Source organism: Mytilus californianus, unplaced genomic scaffold, assembly GCF_021869535.1.
Source record: "Mytilus californianus isolate M0D057914Y unplaced genomic scaffold, xbMytCali1.0.p SCAF_3, whole genome shotgun sequence".
NCBI classification, from domain to species: Eukaryota; Metazoa; Mollusca; class Bivalvia; order Mytilida; family Mytilidae; genus Mytilus; species Mytilus californianus.
Window position 1 is genome coordinate 102,777,429 of NW_026262679.1, and position 19,587 is coordinate 102,797,015.

Here is a 19,587-nt window from a genome sequence, read left to right on the forward strand (position 1 = left end):
TTGAAAGTTTTATTTGAATAATAAAGAAGTATATGAAATTTTAATAGGAGGGCTCATTTGGCCTGTTGTTCAGATCAGAAGTTCCTGTTTTTGTACTATCAAACTTCCGGGAACCAGTACGCTCTAATATGCAATTAAAGGTATGTTGATTTTTTCAGCACAAGTCAGGATAAGGTACAGTTTTGACATGAAATAACTGCCACTTTATTTGAACTTAAGACAAAGTAGCCATTAATGCTTGAATTTGCAGAATTTAACATAGAAAGCAATTGGGCTATGAATTAGTGGTTTTATACCTATTACTGACAGGCATGTGAAATTCTATTTTTAGAAATCATACCCTTTACAGTGAAAATTGGTCACATTTGTTGTCAGAAATCATGTTACATTATTTTTTTATGTAACAATTATGTTAGTGTCAAGTTACAACCCTCAAATTGCTAAAATAAGGTATTTTAGCCTTTTTTTGGTCATTTAGCATGCACACAGTTAAGATTTTACCCGAAATTTTAATTTTTGGATTATCTAACACTAAAAACCAATGACTTGTATATCATGAATAGTTTACAGTATAAATATTGTTTTTGGTCAAATTATCTAGTGAGTGTTCATGTTTTATTGTGTTTCTTAGTGAATTACTTATTTCAAGGAAAATTGGTGTATACTTATGTAGGAAATCCAAAATCTCACTTGAAATGCATTTTATAACCATTTTAGCAAGTTGTCTAGCTTGGAGATACATAAATTGCTCTTGTTGATCCCTGTTTATACATAAAAGTATGGTTTTTTACCAAATCACTCTCCTTTTCCAACATGTAGAAAAAAGGGGGGACAAAATTATCAATTATATTTTATGTTTGGACCACTGTATTTATATTGAAGGAAGAATCTCTGATAAAAATAAACATATAGATAAGAACACTGTTATTTGAGTAGATATTAACAAATCAGAGCTGGGAAAAATTGAAAAAGTGTTATATCTGTCACTATTAGTATCCATAAGTAGTTTTCTTTGTTTAACGCATATGCTACTACCAGTCCAATTTGAGCTTGAATTCAGTGATATAGTGTTTTGACAAAAGCTTGATGTGTTTTTCTATGCTAGAAATAGATCATAGAAGGAAATTAAGTCAAGCAGAAGTCAATATAACAAGTTTGGTGCTGTTATAGGTATAGAACCACTAATTCAGGCCCGGTCGGAAAGAACATACAAGAAAGTAGTACATATTGTAAACAAAATAGTTCCTACGCATAGCTGTATCTTTGTCAATACTTGGAATATTTGGGTAGTTTTAGTATCAAATGAAAGCTTGGGGACTTGGAATCACTGTAGAACCCTTATTGAAAGTTTTATTTGAATAATAAAGAAGTATATGAAATTTTAATAGGAGGGCTCATTTGGCCTGTTGTTCAGATCAGAAGTTCCTGTTTTTGTACTATCAAACTTCCGGGAACCAGTACGCTCTAATATGCAATTAAAGGTATGTTGATTTTTTCAGCACAAGTCAGGATAAGGTACAGTTTTGACATGAAATAACTGCCACTTTATTTGAACTTAAGACAAAGTAGCCATTAATGCTTGAATTTGCAGAATTTAACATAGAAAGCAATTGGGCTATGAATTAGTGGTTTTATACCTTAACAGTACTAAATTGTCTAAATAACTACTAACCATTACTGAATTTGTAACAAGAAAATACTCGAAAACGAACTTAAACTCTTGAAAATACCAGATTTTTTTTGGTTTCAGACTTTTCAGATGATATTAAGATCGAAATCACCGTTTAAGACTAAAATTCATTTACTAGTGTAATTTTGCATTAAACTTGAAAACCATTTGAAAAGTAATTTATGAATAATATATTCAGCCATTTACCAGAACTATATATAGTAAGAAGAGCTTACAAATTCCTTCCATTGCTCCCTCATTACTAAACAATTCAAATTATGACTACTATGTCGATTTCATATACGCCATATTAGTCATTGTGGTTGAAATGAAGACTATTACAACCAGCCTCTCACCTTTATTCTATTCTTCGTCTAGTTCGAATTTCAAACTTTTGCTTTCGTTCAGTTATTACGATTAAAAAATTTACATGTACAATTGGCTCAATTTTATCGACTGTCAACAGAGATATCTACCGAATTGCCAATTATCACGTATCATGAGATTTAAAGAAGGATAATAATCAAGCAAAGTGTAACATATTCAGCATGCACTGCTTACCCTTTCTGTGCATTCGGGTTTAAATCCGTCTTTGGTGGGGTTTTCTATGTTCAATATGTAGTTGTCTGTTTCGTATCTTGTGGTTTGTTATTTGTCTTTTCATCTTTCTTTTTTTTTTTGACGTTGGTATTTTCTGTCCTTTTTTTACTTCTGATTGTGATTGCCTCCTTGTTATCTTCTTACAAAAACACTTGTGTGGTCAACTAAATTATGTATCCATAAACGACACCATCATACCATAGTTATTAACAATAACACATAAATAACGTTAACTTTTTTTTTAAATTTTTATATTGAACTATTAAGCGCAAATAGAGAGCCAATCGGCCAACACTTGTCATGGATTTGATGTAAGAAAATCAAACCGCATGAGTTTTAATAAAGATTGAAATTGTAAATAAATATCTACTAAAACGTTATGGTGACACAGTAATGACTTTCATCTATGATTAAAAATCCACAAGCATAAACTCTTCGGGGTGGAAGGGGGTGGGGGGGGAGTTCGCATGTCGGTTTTAAGCCATTCGTCAGCAATGGCAGTCCAATTTTCATTTCCTATTGTGGTGTAACCCCTTTTGTAGATACGAAAAACTAATGAATTTGCAATTTGTAACTGTCTTCAATATTGTTTAATGTATATTTCTTTATGAAATTCAACCGTTTGTAAACGACTTTAAACATTGTCTCCGGATCAATATAAAGACGAAAGACGTTTTGACGTTTTCCATATTATTTTTCAAATCTTAATTTTAAAATACCTTATCTTCATATGGAATTTTAAAAAGACACTCTTAAATATTAAAGAAACAGACAACGAAACTAGTCATAAAGCTCATTTTGCCAAACTTTGCATTAAAGGATATTGCTTTTCAGAATGAACTAACTTGTAGTCGAAAGACAATGGGGATATATACTCAAAAATTGAAAAATCAGTCAACATTGCTGTATAGGCTATCTTCAGAAATTTATAATTTGATGATTTGTTTAGAAATACGTCTTAATATTGTTAGAAGCTTAATGTAATACTTTGGGTTGTGATACTATCCTGATTGAAAGACTTTTTGGAAATGGATCTTTCAGTCTGGGAAAACATTATATGTTAGTTGTAAAAAGTAGATTAAAAAAAACTCCAAGGGAAAATTCAAAACGGAAAGTCCCTTATCAAATGGCAAAATCAAAAGCTCAAACATATCAAACGATTGGAAAACAACTGTCATATTCCTGACTTGGTACAGACATTTCCCTATGTAGAAAATGATTGATTAAACCTGGTTTTATAGCTAGCTGAACCACTCACTTGTAATTGGCTTTAGACCAGCTTTCAGTAACTGAGAATGCTCTTATATCGGTGCTTTGTATCGATTGTTTTTATGGTGTTTTTTTTTTTTTTTTTTTGCTGCGTACCGATTTATTGAGTTAAGCCATTTTCAAATGATTTTTTTAGTTTGTTCTTATGTTGTGCTGTATCACTACTGTCCCTGGATAGGGAAGGGTTTGAGCGATCACAAACTTTTTTAACCCGCCACATTTTTTATGTCTGTCCTAAGTCTGGAGCCTGTTATTCAGTGGTTGATGTTGGTTTATGTTTGTCAAATATTTTTTTCGTAAATTGTATTATTATAAATTAGGCCATTTGTTTTTTCGTAGAAATTGTTTAACGTTTTTTCATGTCGGACCCTTTTTATAGCTAACTGTACGGTATGGGTTTTTCTCATTGTTGAAGGCCATACGGTGACCTATAATTGCTTGTATCTCTGTCATTTGAACTCTGGTGGATAGCTGTCTCATTGACATTCATATCAAATCTCATTATTATAGTTTTGTGATATAAATACAGGGGACATGCATAGGCCTTAACTGATTTGCCAAGTTATGAACAGCTAATTTATAGTCAAATTTTAACGTATTGAGTAAATTATGAATAAACACTCCCTTCGAAGTGCATGCTAACCGGATCCTCAATTGGCAGTAGAATGAAACGCATGTGTATTGACAAATAAACCAATAATTGATTTAATATACACTACACGTTTCTTAAATGATAGTGTTTAAGTCCTCAGAAAAGATAATAATTTACTGATGTGTATATTTCACTTGTTTCAATTGACATTCTTATAAAATTTTAGCTAAAAATGAAGCTCGCCATTGCTCTCGTTGTACTATTGTCAGCCGTGTGCATAAATGCACATTGTCATGGTAAGGGCTGTGGATATGGATATGGGGGCGATGATGGTGGATATGGTGGATACGGTGGTTATGGTGGTTATGGCGGCTATGGCGGTTATGGCGGTTATGGATTAAGCTCGGATTATGGTGGATATGGCGGAGGATATGCATATGGCAAAGGATATGGCGGAGGATATGGCGGATATGGCGGAGGATATGGCGGAGGATATGGTGGATATGGAAAAGGATATGGCGGATATGGCGGAGGATATGGCGGAGGATATGGCGGATATGGGGGATATGGTGGATATGACGGAGGATATGGTGGATATGGTGGATATGGTGGATATGGCGGAGGACGTGGTATCGGCTATGCTTATGACAAGAAATACTGATATCTTATTTTTCTCGAAATAACAAAACGGACATGAAATTACATTGTAATCCAAATATATATTTCTGTAGATATTATAATGCAATAAAGAATTAGCCGGCATAATGGTTTAGTGTTAACTATTACATAAAAGATAATGTACAAGTTGTATTTTGCTATGTTAAACATTTTAAAATATGATTAAATTTTATCTGCATATAATTAGACAATGAACTGAAAGACCAAAGCGAGAAGAAAATTGATTCATGCTGGCAATTTATTAGATCGATTAGAGTTTTGTATTCAGAAAATGTTTGCCACTGATTTGAAACTATTTTATCTAAATGAAATCAAGTATATATGTAACACTCAGAAACGTGTCCACCCCCCAAACGTATCTGATTCCCCTAAACGTGTCCATATGATGTCACTGAAATGCAAAACATGTCTAGTTGTAGAAGGTCGCCAAAGCGTGTCCTCTTTATGTACGCTCAAACGTGTCCATTTACAAAAAAAAACCGCCAAAACGCCATAACGTGTCCAATCCCAAAACGTGTTCATATGAGGCCAGAACGTCTCCCTTTTATGAACGTTCACTCGTGTCCATATTTTAAAAACACTCAGACGTGTCCATCCTTATTAAATAGTGATTCGTAAATACAAATTCAATCGATATTGTAACAGGAACCTGAATTTTGTTTTGTTGTTGTAAAAATGGGACAATTACTCTTTAAAAGCCCAGAAACCACTTCTGTAGGAAGCAGGCCGTGCGATACCCTCGTATATTATTAAGATAGTTAGGCATCACTGGAGTATATTAGTACAAAGAATTAACTTAGTAAACGATGAATTTAACTATGCAAAACTAATTAATTGCTATTTTTATGTTCGCTCTAAATATACATGACATATTTGCCACAGGACATTAAGCAAACAATATTCAAGAGTTAATTTATGTGTTGCAAATTAAATTGCAATCATGCTAAATATTAACAACCAGCACTGGGAAAATGTTTTTGATTTCTTAAGTGTGAAGTACCTCCATTTAAAATCTAAAACAATAATTATCATATTAATAAAAAAAAAAACACTGCAAGTGAAAAACAATGTTTATTTTCTTATCTGGTGTCTGTTTATTTGAAAGTCAATTATTTCATCTTTCACTGTGGATAGTGTACTATGTCTTGGACATTTGTCTATACGCATCACTGCACCTTTCCTCCAGGTGTCCTTGGATGGCGGCTTTGATTTTTTTTTTAGAATCCTGCAACTAAAACCCGACGTCTTCAGTCGTGTCCCTTCATCACTGAATTGCCGTAAACGTTATTGACGCTACTGAGGACATATTATCGCTAAAAGGTTTGAGACGTTCTATATATATATAGTGTTTTAAAGTGGACACGTCTTGGTGAAAAACAATTATCGGACACGTTTGGGGGATGTGAAATTGGACACTTTTGGGCGATTTGGAATATTTTAAGGACACGTTTGGGCGAAATAGACACGTTTGAGGGTATCGGACACGTTTGGGGCGATGGACATGTTTGGGAGTGTTACATATATATTGGATATTAAAGGAAATGTTGGGTATACTCAAATGAAATAGCAACGACAGATATAACTAAAATATATACAGGATCAGTTGAAACTTTGAGAGATACGGTGAAACTCAAACAATGGGTTTTATACGTTCGTTGATTGATCACATCGGCTTTTTTTCATAGAAGTGTATCAAGCGTAGAAAAGTAAGGCATTGTCACTGTTTCGTTGTTTGTAAAACATCTCATCTGGCCTGAGACGATGTTGAAGCAAGATCACCAAGGCCAACGAGAGTATTGACCAATTAGTTTGTACAATAAAAATACTAGAAAAAAGCACTACTTAAAACTCCAAACCTCGGGTCCTGAGTCAGTGTTGATTGTTGATGTCGTATATGTGTCATATTTTTTTTTGCCGATACCTATTATCCCTGTTTATGTATTATTCAAATAAATATAATTTGTAATCATAAACACTCTACCTAAAGTTTCTATGTTCACATTTTCGTTCTACATGCTAAAAGACGGACATCGATTCACAATTAATGTCCATCTTTAATAAGTTGACATCTAATCATATGGAATTTTAATAATAATATTTGTGGGTTATACGATTATCAGACAACAAGCAAACGATACAATCACTCAAAAGACATGCATTTGGGGCTGAATTTACAGTCTTAAACTACAGACATTTGTCTTCAAAATATGTAAGCCCTAAATCATCCCGATCACGCGTTAAGATAAAAAAAAAAGCTCACAGTTTATGAATTTAAGCTTAAAGTACTTAACCTGCTGATATATGAAAATTTTCCGTCCTTTATTCTAGTAAATGTGGTGTACTTAGGAGTAGATGCTATAGAGTAATTCACTTGTTTGAATGTAATGGATGTGAATTGGATAGTCACCCCTTTTTAAATTCAGAAAAACACGATATTGTCCAGTGCAAATTATAAAGAATTTCAACATAAGAGGCAGAGTTAATCCAATAACCATTAGAAAGTATACATGATTTTTTAATACGGACAAGAATATTATCAACCAAAAATCTAACAGATACCTGCTAATTATTCAAGAACCTACGAACGTTGCTTATCTTATACTTCCAAATTTTTTAACACCCAGAAATAACAAATACCACTATCAACATAAACTTTGCCAAAATCTCTGCGTGTCAAAAAAGGAGTTTTTATTATTACAACAGATAGAGTTACACACAGATTTATCGGAATACTATTTTACATAAATGAAAATCTATTTTTGATTATTTGGTAATGTAGTATACAGAGTAAAATTCATTAATGTCAACAGACAAACTGATTTCAATGAACGTTGCTTATCCTAGACTTCCAAATTTTTAACACCCAGAAATAACAAATGCCACTATTAACATAAACTTTGCCACAATATCTAACAAACGATAGATGTTTACATAAAACTTCCTGGACTTACAACTTTTATCAAAAGACATAGATCTTAATATCAAATTTTTGAGGGGGCATGTAAAGGCATTGTTTAGTTTATGTCATTATACTTCATGTCAAAATGCCACATTTGATAGACAGTAATAACAGAACATTCAGTATATTGAATAAAATAACACATATCTGACACTGTGATAGAGCAGATTGTTACCCCTCTAAAAGACATTATCAACCTTGGCTTCGCCTCAGTTGACAATGTTTTCTCGGGGTAACAACCTGCTCTATCAACCTCTCAGCTATGTGTTCTTTATATATTGTCGTCCTGGTTGCAGGTATTTCCGTTTAATGATTTATTTATACCACTCCCCGGTTTCACTTAAAAACAAGAACAATAACAACTAATAAAGACCTAATAATACCGTGTGATTGCAATCATTTTTAAGTGAAACTAATCTCACACTCACACACACACACATGCATGGACCTTTATTGGATAATTTAGGTTTACCAAAATTCATAAGTTGTTATATTCCGCTCATAATGATCGCTCCATTAAGCAGGCCATAATCTTGCCGGCGAAATGACGATTTAAGTCGCCAAAGAATTTTGAAAATCGCTAAATCTCGCCGGCCGACTGACTTCATAGCGAAGTCAAATCGCTATCAAAATCGGTAAAAGGGAGACAACTTGTGATTGACAAGTCTCACAGGTAAAACAAAATGGCGGCTGACAAGGAAAGTCGATATTTTCAAAACGACCCAGGACTAATACTGTAAACGATCAAATTAAATAAATACAACGGCGACTTTGAACATCCTCGGATATAACTTTCAAAACTGTTCAAACGGAAAACTGACCGTCTGTTTAAGTTATCGTTTTACGATGATTTTCATCTGAGGATGTTGCGTAATCACTCAGCTGATTTGTTTTATTTTTATTACCTACACAAGTCGATCAATTTTACTAATTGGTAGGTAAAGGTAAAGGGTGGGAATTAACGGTAGATTTATTATATTCATTGAATAAAAACTGAAATATAATAGGTAGAAAGACAGCTGATGGATAATGTGATTGCAAACGTACGACGCTCGACCAGATTGTGATCAGCAGTGGATTTTTTCTCATGACCACTTTGTTGATATGGATGACATTTCTAAAAAATGATAGAAATTAGCTCTTTATCGGATAATTAACTTGAAATTGAAAGATATTTTCATTTATAGACCTACAATCTTTAACGATAATCTCAATTTACTACAACTAACATAAATGTCCTGGACATTCAATAATGTTTTACAAAACAATGACAAGTGGTGATATAAATTAAATTCCCAGTCATGTGAAATTCATCATATTTTTCTGGAGTTTTAAAAATAAATTGAGGCAGATGCACATGAATTTAATGCATCATAATCATGATAATATTACTAGGCTACTCCCTCATGTCCCAATCAACAAATTTTATTTAGAACACAATATGGTATCAATAAATAAATAACAACTATATATTGTCTAAACCTTTTTATTAAGAACTTTCTATATATACATTGTGTACAATAACATATGAAAAAACTGCAAGTACATCTTTTATTGAATATAAAACAATTTCCTTAGTGATAAGCTTGAAAACACGATGCAACCGAAACGGTAATGGAATCTCACTTCTCCAAGAAGTTGACCACTTCTCCCTTCTCTCTCATGGAAGGAGAAGTCACTTCTCCCTCTTCAAAATCCTAGATTAGGCCCTGATTAAGGTAAAGTAATTATTCGCGTTGAGTTTTGTTATCTACAATATGTATAACAAATCCAATATTGTAACTCAAAGGAAACTTATGATTTCAACTCGAAGTTTAAATTATTCTAATAATGATATGAAGCAATGATAAATAATATAAAACATTAAACTATCCATGTGAGTCAAAATACCAGGCTTCATACTGCCATGATTTTTATGCTGTCTTGGCAATGAAATCGTTGATGAATATTTAACCAATTAAATTCAAGAGAACCCATTTATTCTTACGAAAACCTATTATTTACTTAAGAAACTTTTGTATAGTATTTTCCTCACATTGACTCCCGAAATCTGACTTTTTACCACGGCTTCTTATCGGTTACGACAATTTTTTCAAACTTTGTTCGATAAAAAAGACACGCTAATGATATATGGTAATAACATGTATAAGTAATAAGTAAACGTTTAATTTTGTTTAAAAGTGTACAAAGAGTGTTTTTCCTCCATGTTTTCCTTCAGAAAAGCATCAAACCTTTCATTATCAGCAACTGTAAAGTGGTTTTTCCAGTCTCCGATTACCCCTGAAAGAAAAGTACAACTTGCAATTCTTAACAGGCAGATTGTGTATACAATAACATTAACGGTACCAATTACTGCTCAGGTGCACATTTCGACAATTAATGTGTCTTCAGTGATGCTCAAGGCCAAAATATTTGAAAAAAACCAATTTAGATAGAAAGTTTTTCATTTCAAAGTAAGATTTCCATTCAGAATTTAGTAAGAAATCATAGGACTTCTTATGTTCTACATCAATATGGTTTCAAAGATTGCTTCTCATAGATAAATCAATGAAAACTTGATCTTGAAATTGTGTTGCCTAATCTATCGTTGAAAAACAACAAAATAACCATCCTTAAAATCAGGACGACGAAAATACAAGCAAGTTCGCAAAACAGAACATAGAAAGCCAAAGACTGACCAACACGACAGTTGGTACTATAAGTTGGCATACGAATAGCGATAAAGTTAATATGATTTCCTTTTTATCAGTCAAAGTTTATTCTTTTTTAAAACACATATACTTTATAAGTTTGTATATATAAAAAAGAAGATGTGGTATGATTGCCAATGAGACAACTCTCCACAAGAGACCAAATGACACAGAAATTAACAGCTATAGGTCACCGTACGGCCTTCAGCAATGAGCAAAGCCAATACCGCATAGTCAGCTATAAAAGGCCCAGAAATCACAAATGTAAAACAATTCAAACGAGAAAACTAACGGCCTAATTAATGTATGTTCATTGCTTTATTTCTGTTGTACGCGTGTTTTTTTGGTTTTGTTTAGTTTGCATTGACTTATATAAATGTAATTTGCATCTAAATAAATATATGACTACCTGCATTACGGTAATTTCTAAGTTTACTTGAAGAATAAGAATCGTTAAATAAAGTTCCTATGAACTATCCGTATTGACCGTGGTATAGATTCTCGATCAGCTATATTGGCCTTCTACTGTTTGCGTTTAGGGGCCATTACAGGTAACCTCAAATATATTCAAGGCAAAGGAAAGAGGTTGGTTAACTACAAAATAATTAATGTTAATTTGATCCAACATATGAAACTGTTGAAAATTTTAGTTTTCGTTAGGGTTGTTCAAACCTGAAATTGAAAATCGAAATTACTGAAGTTCAACAGCAATAAACCAAAAAGTCGAAAAGGCTTTTTGGCATTCAGCTTTCAGTTCGTATGACGGTCACTCTTTGTTCTAAACAATTTTAATTTTAAAAAACACAAAGTTCATTCAATTTTTTATATGTTATCAGAACTGTATAAATCTTACAAATAAAAAAAAACAGGAGGTTGCAAGGTTGGCACACAAAATCATAGTACCTAGAGTCAGAAGTCTTCAAACTGATTACTCAAGGACCTCGTGTCATTGATTTATTTGTACATACCATAATAATATTAAATTTACCTTTTCTATATAAATTAGAAATCCTTTCACCAGTCGATACCTCTGTTCCACTATCTCGTCTTTTTTCTATTTCCCGCATTTTGCTTACGGTACATTTGTCCTCTATTTCTTGTAGTAACTCTATATCCCTTGGATAACCAATAAACTGTCCAATCTCTGATAAACATTCAATAATGTTCTGAAAATGCCATAATACAATATATCTAATTTTTCTTATACATTTTATAATTTATACAAAAGGTAAGAATTTTAAACTAAAACAATAGGCACCAACTGTTACAGCCTTTTATCTTTGATGAGTTTTTATGGCTGATAAATAACTCACCCAAGAAAAAAATACACGACGACGAACTATAATATAAAATATAAAACAAATTTAACCAACCACATGTGTATGAGCCAGTCAGTAGTTAGAAACCTTTAACCAAACCACATATGAATGTGCCTATCACTAGTTAGAAACATTTAACCAAACCACATGTGAATGTGCCTATCACTAGTTAGAAACATTTAACCAAACCACATGTGAATGTGCCCTTCACTAGTTAGAAACCTTGTCAGTGGTTGCCTTATCTTAGTGTTTTCTACTCACTACAGAATTCGATGCTTAAAGCAGTTCTTTGATAGTCTTTGTTAAATCTAATCTTATTTTTAGACTTGATGTTGATGTCAAGATGTCTTTTGATTGTGTGTCTTAAGGTTGCTGTCTCATTGACATATACCAATCATATCCTTTTATTCAATGTATAGGAAAAGTCGTTTAATTAGCTTCATGAACAAAAACTGGGGGGGGGGGGGTGATCTCATGTGCTCTGGAAGGGTAAGCAAATCCTGCTCCACATGTGTCACCCGTCGTGTTGCCCATTTTAGTACAAACCCGGTAATAAGTTTAATTCGGTAGGTCACATTCGGGAAAAGAGGACGGGATTGTAGTTACGACATTAGGAACATATCCGCTATCATCTGTGAAACGGATATTCCATAACGGTCAACCAACTCGTGATGGCGTCCGTAAAACTTACGAAGGGATGATTTCAACTTCACCACTTGAAACTCTTGGTTTAATAGCTTCCTTTTTAGCAGCAACCCTCTATCAAGGAAATCATAATAGGAAATACATAAACTATTCAGACAATATGTTGTAAGATTAAACTATTCAGACAATATATTGAAAGAGTAAACCTGATTATAGAAAAACCCAGTCAGCAAGTCTACCAATAAGATATTTACAACTGATGCGGTTCTTATACATCCTTGGCTTTCTTATATTCGGCTTTGATCGTTCATGATGAAAGTAAATCCAGAATAGCACTTCGGACTCTAGAAATTTATAAAGTGCTGTTTTCATTTGTTACAAACTTGATAAAAGTAAATTAAAAATGACAGCATATTATTTGAAAATAAAACTAAAATTTCTTCACTATTACTTGCAAGCCAACTAAGATTCAACAACTCTTTCTTTGGTATTGAAAGCAAAAAAAATCATGAAAGAAGCTCCGAAGGTTTCATATGTTTAATTAAAAGCGGTCATATTTGTCAGAGACCAATAAATATTTCGATTTTTTTTTAAAACGCGAGAAGGTTGGCTTTTTAATGTTTCATATTAACTTTATGTTTATGATAAATTAATTTGAAATTCTCATGACAGAAAATTGCCTGTGCAAAAGACAAGACACACTACTGATTGTATAGCAGATAAGTATTGATGTTGTCCAATCAGAATCAACGTTATAAATAAGTTTGTATAGCTTTGACATATTTAGATTTGATGTTATGATTTTTAAAAGATTAAACTATGAAAGCTTGAACAACTTACCGTTTTTAGATCTTCGTAGTTGAGTATTAGCACAGGCTGGTCTGTAGATGACACGAATTCTGACCATCTCTTATTGTAGAAGAACCAATTTGAACCAACACTACGATCTGCTCATATAAAAATATAACAAAAACAGAAGAGTGAAAGAGAAGCGGAAGATACCAGAGGAATATTCAAACTCATAAGTCAAAAACAAACTGACGACATCATGGCAAAAAACGAAAACCGACTAATAGGCAGACACCAGTTTACAAAACACAACATAGAAAACTAAAGACTAAGTCTAATTCTATGATATCACATTCGAGGAAAGAGAATTATTTATAGTGTTGCTAAGACTAATAAAGAGATTTCTCGCAATTTAAAGCCATCACTTTCTGAATGCCTGTAGACAGTTTACGTTGTGAGTCGATTTTTTCTCGAACAATTGAAAATAAAAATTCGACAATCATTGAAAATGTTCAATGAAATACTATTAAGTAAGTTACTATACCGAGTGAAATGACTAAAAATTCCAATAACAAAGTACTTAAGCGAGAAAAACAAAACCATATTAAATCACATGACTAATATGTTATTTCCATATTATAGATTGTAGATTCAACTTGTACCGAAACACCAATAAGTTTTTAACATTAGACGATAAGTAGCAACTTACTAAGTAAAACATGAAAAAAAAGGATATTAAGGTAGTACCAAAAACCTTGACTAAAATTAATTTGGCTCGTTTAATTTTCATAAAATTTTGACAAAATATTTACTTTGACCCTTTGACAAAAATATAAAAATTTCAAAAAACTTGAACCACACACTTTATCGGAAAAATTTCATTGGATAAGTAGCAGTTTGACAAACACTAATTTTGATCATTGAGAAGCTTGATATTTCCTTAACAATAGAACGTGATTAAAACGTTGAGCTGATTTTTACAGAGTTACCTCCCTGTATTGTTATGTACCACCTCAAAATGGTCAAACTGCAAAAGGGATTCATAGTTTTAGTAATTATTTCAAAATTCGTGCGCTTTCAGTCTAGCGTGATTCAGACAAAAGAATCAAGTTATATATATAATTTAACCACCTTACTTATATAGTAGTAATAATTACAGGGGTTTGCATTAATTGGGTAGGTGAACGTTTCTCTAATAATGTACATATTGAGTGTAATATATTATGAAAACTTTGTAGATTTTCAGTTTTATCCAAACTATCTGCTTTTGAAGCAAAATTCATCTAATCACTTCATTTATTTTAATTTTCTGGTGAGACAGTGACACAAATGATACGTTATTGGTTCTACGGAAAACGATATGGAGATTGGTGTCAACTTAAATTCCTGTGATTTTACCCTCTTATTGTCACAAGCTATAGTTAAAATATGTCTCTGTAATAATGTAATGCTTTTTAAACACAGTTCTTTCAAATGGTTATATACTTACCATTTTCAAAAGTGTACTGCAAAAATTGGGAAAAATCAAAATTCTGATCCATCGATTTCGTCACAAGTATATGATGGTACAATGATGTGATTATGTCTTTAGGATTACGAAGAATCAAGATAATTTTACACTTTGTATCACTGATTTTCTTTGGTAAACATCTTGGTGTAAAATGAGTATTGAATATTCTTGGCCTCTGTAGATCATTGTAATCTTCCGGCAGATGAAATTCCATCATACAAGATTCTTTAGCTTTTTGATGGTATTCAGCCTCGCCTTTTACCAACATCTGGCACATTTCCCACACCCAATGGGTTCCTACATATATTTAGGCTATAAGTTTTCAAAAAGTTCCGTGGTTTATGGAATTCATGAACTTTTCCATGCCTTTCAATATTATAAAAGATTATTTTCAAGAATGCACATAGTAAAATGCTTTTACAAGGATTATTTGTATACATGGGCTCTATATCGTTAATTGCGAAGTGCAGTTATTTGGTCTAAACTGGAAACTTTGTACACGTCTTTATTTGGGAAGGACTGTTTTAGTATTCATTTCAAATTGATGAAAACTGCAGTTAGATTGTCTATTTTTTTTACCAGTTATTCCTATTATATGTTGAGGCTCATGAAGCATACATAGCGGAAGAACCTTTTGACGCAACCGATCTCGCTCCGATTTGAAATACATGAAATTCGCATGGGGTGTGTCTTTTTTATATTGATTTTTATATTATATTCAAAATGGATTTACGAGAAATCAAACATCGGTAAATTACTGTTGACTCTGATCTAAAGGCTGGCGATGAATTACAACAAACATTCGTTAGTCATGATCGTAAAGTGCCACTTGCATTTCAATTTGGTTTAAACGAGAAGGGGAAAATGTGTTTACGTCTTCATTAGGAGGGGGGTTTAATATTCATTTGAAATGGATGAAAACTAACTGATGTCATGATCACTAGAACAGAAGTAGAACGGAGTGTTGTCAGATCCTTGTAAGCAAAGCGTGAACTTAGGATCAGATGAAGTTTTCTTTTAATTCTCATCATTTTTTCCGTTCAATTGAACCGTTCATGTTTATTCCATTAACTCCCTTCATTTCTAAAAGATTCGTAAAATTGTAACAACTAATTGAAGAAGATTTCCAACTCAAAAAGGAGACAAGTATAATAAAAGATGTTTTCAAGTCGTTCCGTTTGTTGATATAGTCAAGCGTTTGGTTTTGTCAGTTTTATCGACTTGCCTTTTTTTAATTTACCTTGGAGTTTGGTATTTTTGTTATTACATATTTTACACCTACATACAAAAATATATAAAGATATGTTTTCTTGCAAAATCTTTAATTTCAGATATGGCATAAAGAATTAAACGACAATCCATCATTGTCTTTATGGTCTCACTGTCAGAAATATGCATAGCTATGTACAGCTTTAAATTTACAAAAGAAAATCATACTTACCACATTTGGGGTATGCACATACAAAGATATCATCATCATAAACGTCCATGTTTTGAGTTTGTGGAATTAAGACCCTCGGATCAGGATAAAATCCAACCTTTCTATCAATTATTCTTGTCTCATATTCATCTGTAAGGAGATACTCGGACTCTTTGCCTCCTGGTAAGGCGACGTTAATAACTTCATCTTTTTTTGTAATTGGTCCTTCAAAATTAATTTTAGTTCTAAACAGTTGTTTTATATATTTTTCTCGAATTATTATGCAGTTCAATAATTCCCCATCTGGTAAGTTACCAAAATAAAAGCTCCATGTTTTAAATGAAATAAGCACTTTAAAATGTCGTGCTTCCCAAGCACATTTCTGGATATACATTCATCAGGAACGCTGAAGTCTTAACATTTGAGCCAGGGATGTGTATGATGAATCGCTAGGAGCTATTGGCCAAAAAAGACCTAAACCGAAATATTATAGACAAATTCGTCTGAGAACAATTTTTCTTGAGGGAGTTGGAACCTCAGTTTCTTAATAATTTTAATAATTTATCAACAGAGAATTTACAACTCATAGATAAATCATGTTTCCCAAGACCAAAATATCTATCAGCACACAATCAACTGATTAAGTGTAAAGACGTCACCAACAGTCTGAGAAAAGCAATAAATTTTGTAACGCCAAAATATTAGTATCGAAAGGATGTAGCACCATCAGTGTTCATAACTGTATAGCAATATATATTTAAAATAATGTTTTAAATCATTAAAAACAAAATCAATATTTATACCATAAAAAGACAATATTCAAAGATCTTACTAAAGTGTTAAACTTGAAAACCTTAAAGAATAAATGTATTTCCTGGATCAATATTTTAACATGGATCTTTTCTAAATTTACCGGCTGTACAAGCAACATCACCGTAAAATTTAAGTTGTGATATCCCGTTTGTAATAATGTTTCTACAGATACAGTAAAACTTCCAAACCCAAATCCATAAGAATATAAAAAATATTTAAGTAATCCTGACTTGATAATATAACCATTATACATATATTACGTTCATTGACATCTTAACCGTACAATACCGAGTATTGGTATGTATCTGTCTAAATTCATATCTTACGCGCGTGCATAATCACGTTGTACGGATATCCTTAACACTGTTTGTTGAAGATGCAAAAACTGGTACTGATGAAATAACGACTGAAATCGACACTACACAGGTTTTACGGTCAACACCTCGAATTGGTTAACCACAACAATGTGTCTGTATTTCTACCAACGAGAGACACATTATCGTAGTATCATATCTTGAGAACATACTGTAAAACATAGTATGGTACGGTGGTATGGTATGTGTTATGGTATGGGGGTATACAACCATACCATGCTATGGTATGATGGTATCGTACACATTACTATACCATGGTATAATTTGATGGTATGAAGCATGGTATGGTTTTTTGAAGTAGGAAATTTTATAAAGTTAATAAAGCTATTAAGATACTTGAAAAGTCGTCTGAACTGTAAATTAACCGAAGGTGTCCTGTTCCATAATCATGATATTTTGACGGAATCTAAATTCGTGTGCCAAGCCAACACACTTGATCCTGCTCCATTAAGAGTTCATCTGATTCCTTTTATATATATATATATTGATTTGTATATTAATAATTGACTTTTCATATACGAACATTGATAAACTCCTGTTGCCTCTAAATGAAATTGAGAATGGAAATGGGGACTGTGTCAAAGAGACAACAACCCGACCCAAAAGCAGAAAACAGCCCAAGGCAACCTACTTGTCTTCAACACAGCGAGAATACACATTTTATCAGTGGAAATAACAACAAAACGATGATCGATTACTTTTATGTAAATACAATTAATTGGTTTTCTATTCGATATGACCTCGGATAGAAATGAAAACGAAATAACATAAAAAAAGTTATAAGAAAACAAATGAGACACATTACAGGAAATCTTACAGTTCAACTATTAAAAGTTGATCACCCCCAGTTTTTGGTGGGGTTCGTGTTGCTTAGTCTTTAGTTTTCTATGTTGTGTCTTGTTTACTATTATTTGTCTGTTTGTCTTTTTATTTTTTAGCCATGCCGTTGTCAGTCTTTTTTCGATCTATGAGTTTGACTGTCCCTCTGGTATCTTTTGCCCCTCTTTTAAAGTAGTATTTTTTTACATTCAGATAACTTATCAATAAAGATAATTTATCGTAGTATATCAAATTCAAGTTATGAAAAAAACGCGAAGAATCTTATCACACTTAACATTTTAAAGCATAAAGAAACTAAATCAGTATACTTATGAAATATAGTTACCATAAGTAAATAATTTCCTCTCTCCTTTGTTAGACATGATACATATAATGCTCAGGTTTACTTGTCCTTTGACCTCAAATAATCGTATACTGTCACTAATGTTTGCCTCCTATCTATGTTTAGATAACCTGTTGCCTGTGTTAATTACATTTATTCGTTAGTAGTATGATTTAACCAATATTGGTTAGGTGTTATATAACAGCGTATCAATTTGATTATTAATAAGATGATTGAAATTTTCGTCCGATATTGCTATGGTTAAATTCATGGTACAACTAAAATAAATACTCCTAATTAATATATTTAAGCAACAAATGTACTTGTTTTATTTTAGCAACAAATGTACCTGTTTTATTTTTATTAAATCAATACATATGATTAACGAAAAAGAAGGATTTATACCCTAAAACCGCTATACGCATTTAAAAAACCAATAGCAGAGGAACAAAGCTATTATTAATGTTCTTTATCTAAAGGTTACATTGAGAACTCGACATGGAGCAAACATTCTCTCCTCACTGCAAGTTCAAGACAGCCTCTTGCAGCGGTTTGTGCAGAATTCAATGATAAGTATTGATCACACTCATCTGTGCATTGAATAAGGCAGCTGCGGGGTAAAAGAAAAAAATATAATAAATTAAGTATTGCAAAAAAACAGAAACCAAGTATAACACATGTAATGCTGCAAAAAGAGGAAGATATCAAGTTAAACCATTGTGGTGACGTCAGCCTATTCATTTACCGTGGATTCTTTTTCTAGAATCAACGCTTCCTAAATCTGCCGCTGAAATTGACTCACCAAATTATATTCAATTGTTTCCTTTGTGTGCCTAATTTCATTAAGTTTGAATTGGCTAATTTACTGATTTCTGTTCACTAATGGAATTAATTTAAAAACTTACCTTTATTTTTTGTAATTTTTATATGCCTTCACTGAGGATCGAACCCTTCCTTGAAATCTGTTATGTGTGACTGACATCAACACATTGACGAAACCTCTCGGCTACCAATGGGTTACACTATTGATGTCTATTTTATATATTTAAATGAACATCTGATATACATCGGTTCATCGGACACACAGGGCTTGTACCT

General features: G+C 32.5%; 2 protein-coding genes across 2 annotated transcripts; one reads left to right on the plus strand and one right to left on the minus strand.

The window, feature by feature from the left end:
* The first annotated feature begins 4,362 nt into the window (after positions 1-4,362).
* Positions 4,363-4,791, plus strand: LOC127733703 (keratin-associated protein 19-2-like). The gene has a single exon (XM_052243017.1). It carries the CDS (start codon positions 4,363-4,365, stop codon positions 4,789-4,791), a length of 429 nt encoding a protein of 142 aa, XP_052098977.1.
* A 4,444-nt stretch (positions 4,792-9,235) lies between these two features.
* LOC127735616 (sulfotransferase 1C2-like) lies at positions 9,236-18,595 on the minus strand. Its single transcript, XM_052245844.1, has 6 exons — positions 18,493-18,595; positions 16,162-16,365; positions 14,700-15,017; positions 13,262-13,368; positions 11,446-11,623; positions 9,236-10,047 (listed from the first exon to the last, which is right to left on the minus strand). Exons 1-6 carry the CDS (start codon positions 18,527-18,529, stop codon positions 9,932-9,934), a joined length of 960 nt encoding a protein of 319 aa, XP_052101804.1. The 5' UTR covers positions 18,530-18,595; the 3' UTR covers positions 9,236-9,931.
* Positions 18,596-19,587: the final 992 nt, after the last annotated feature.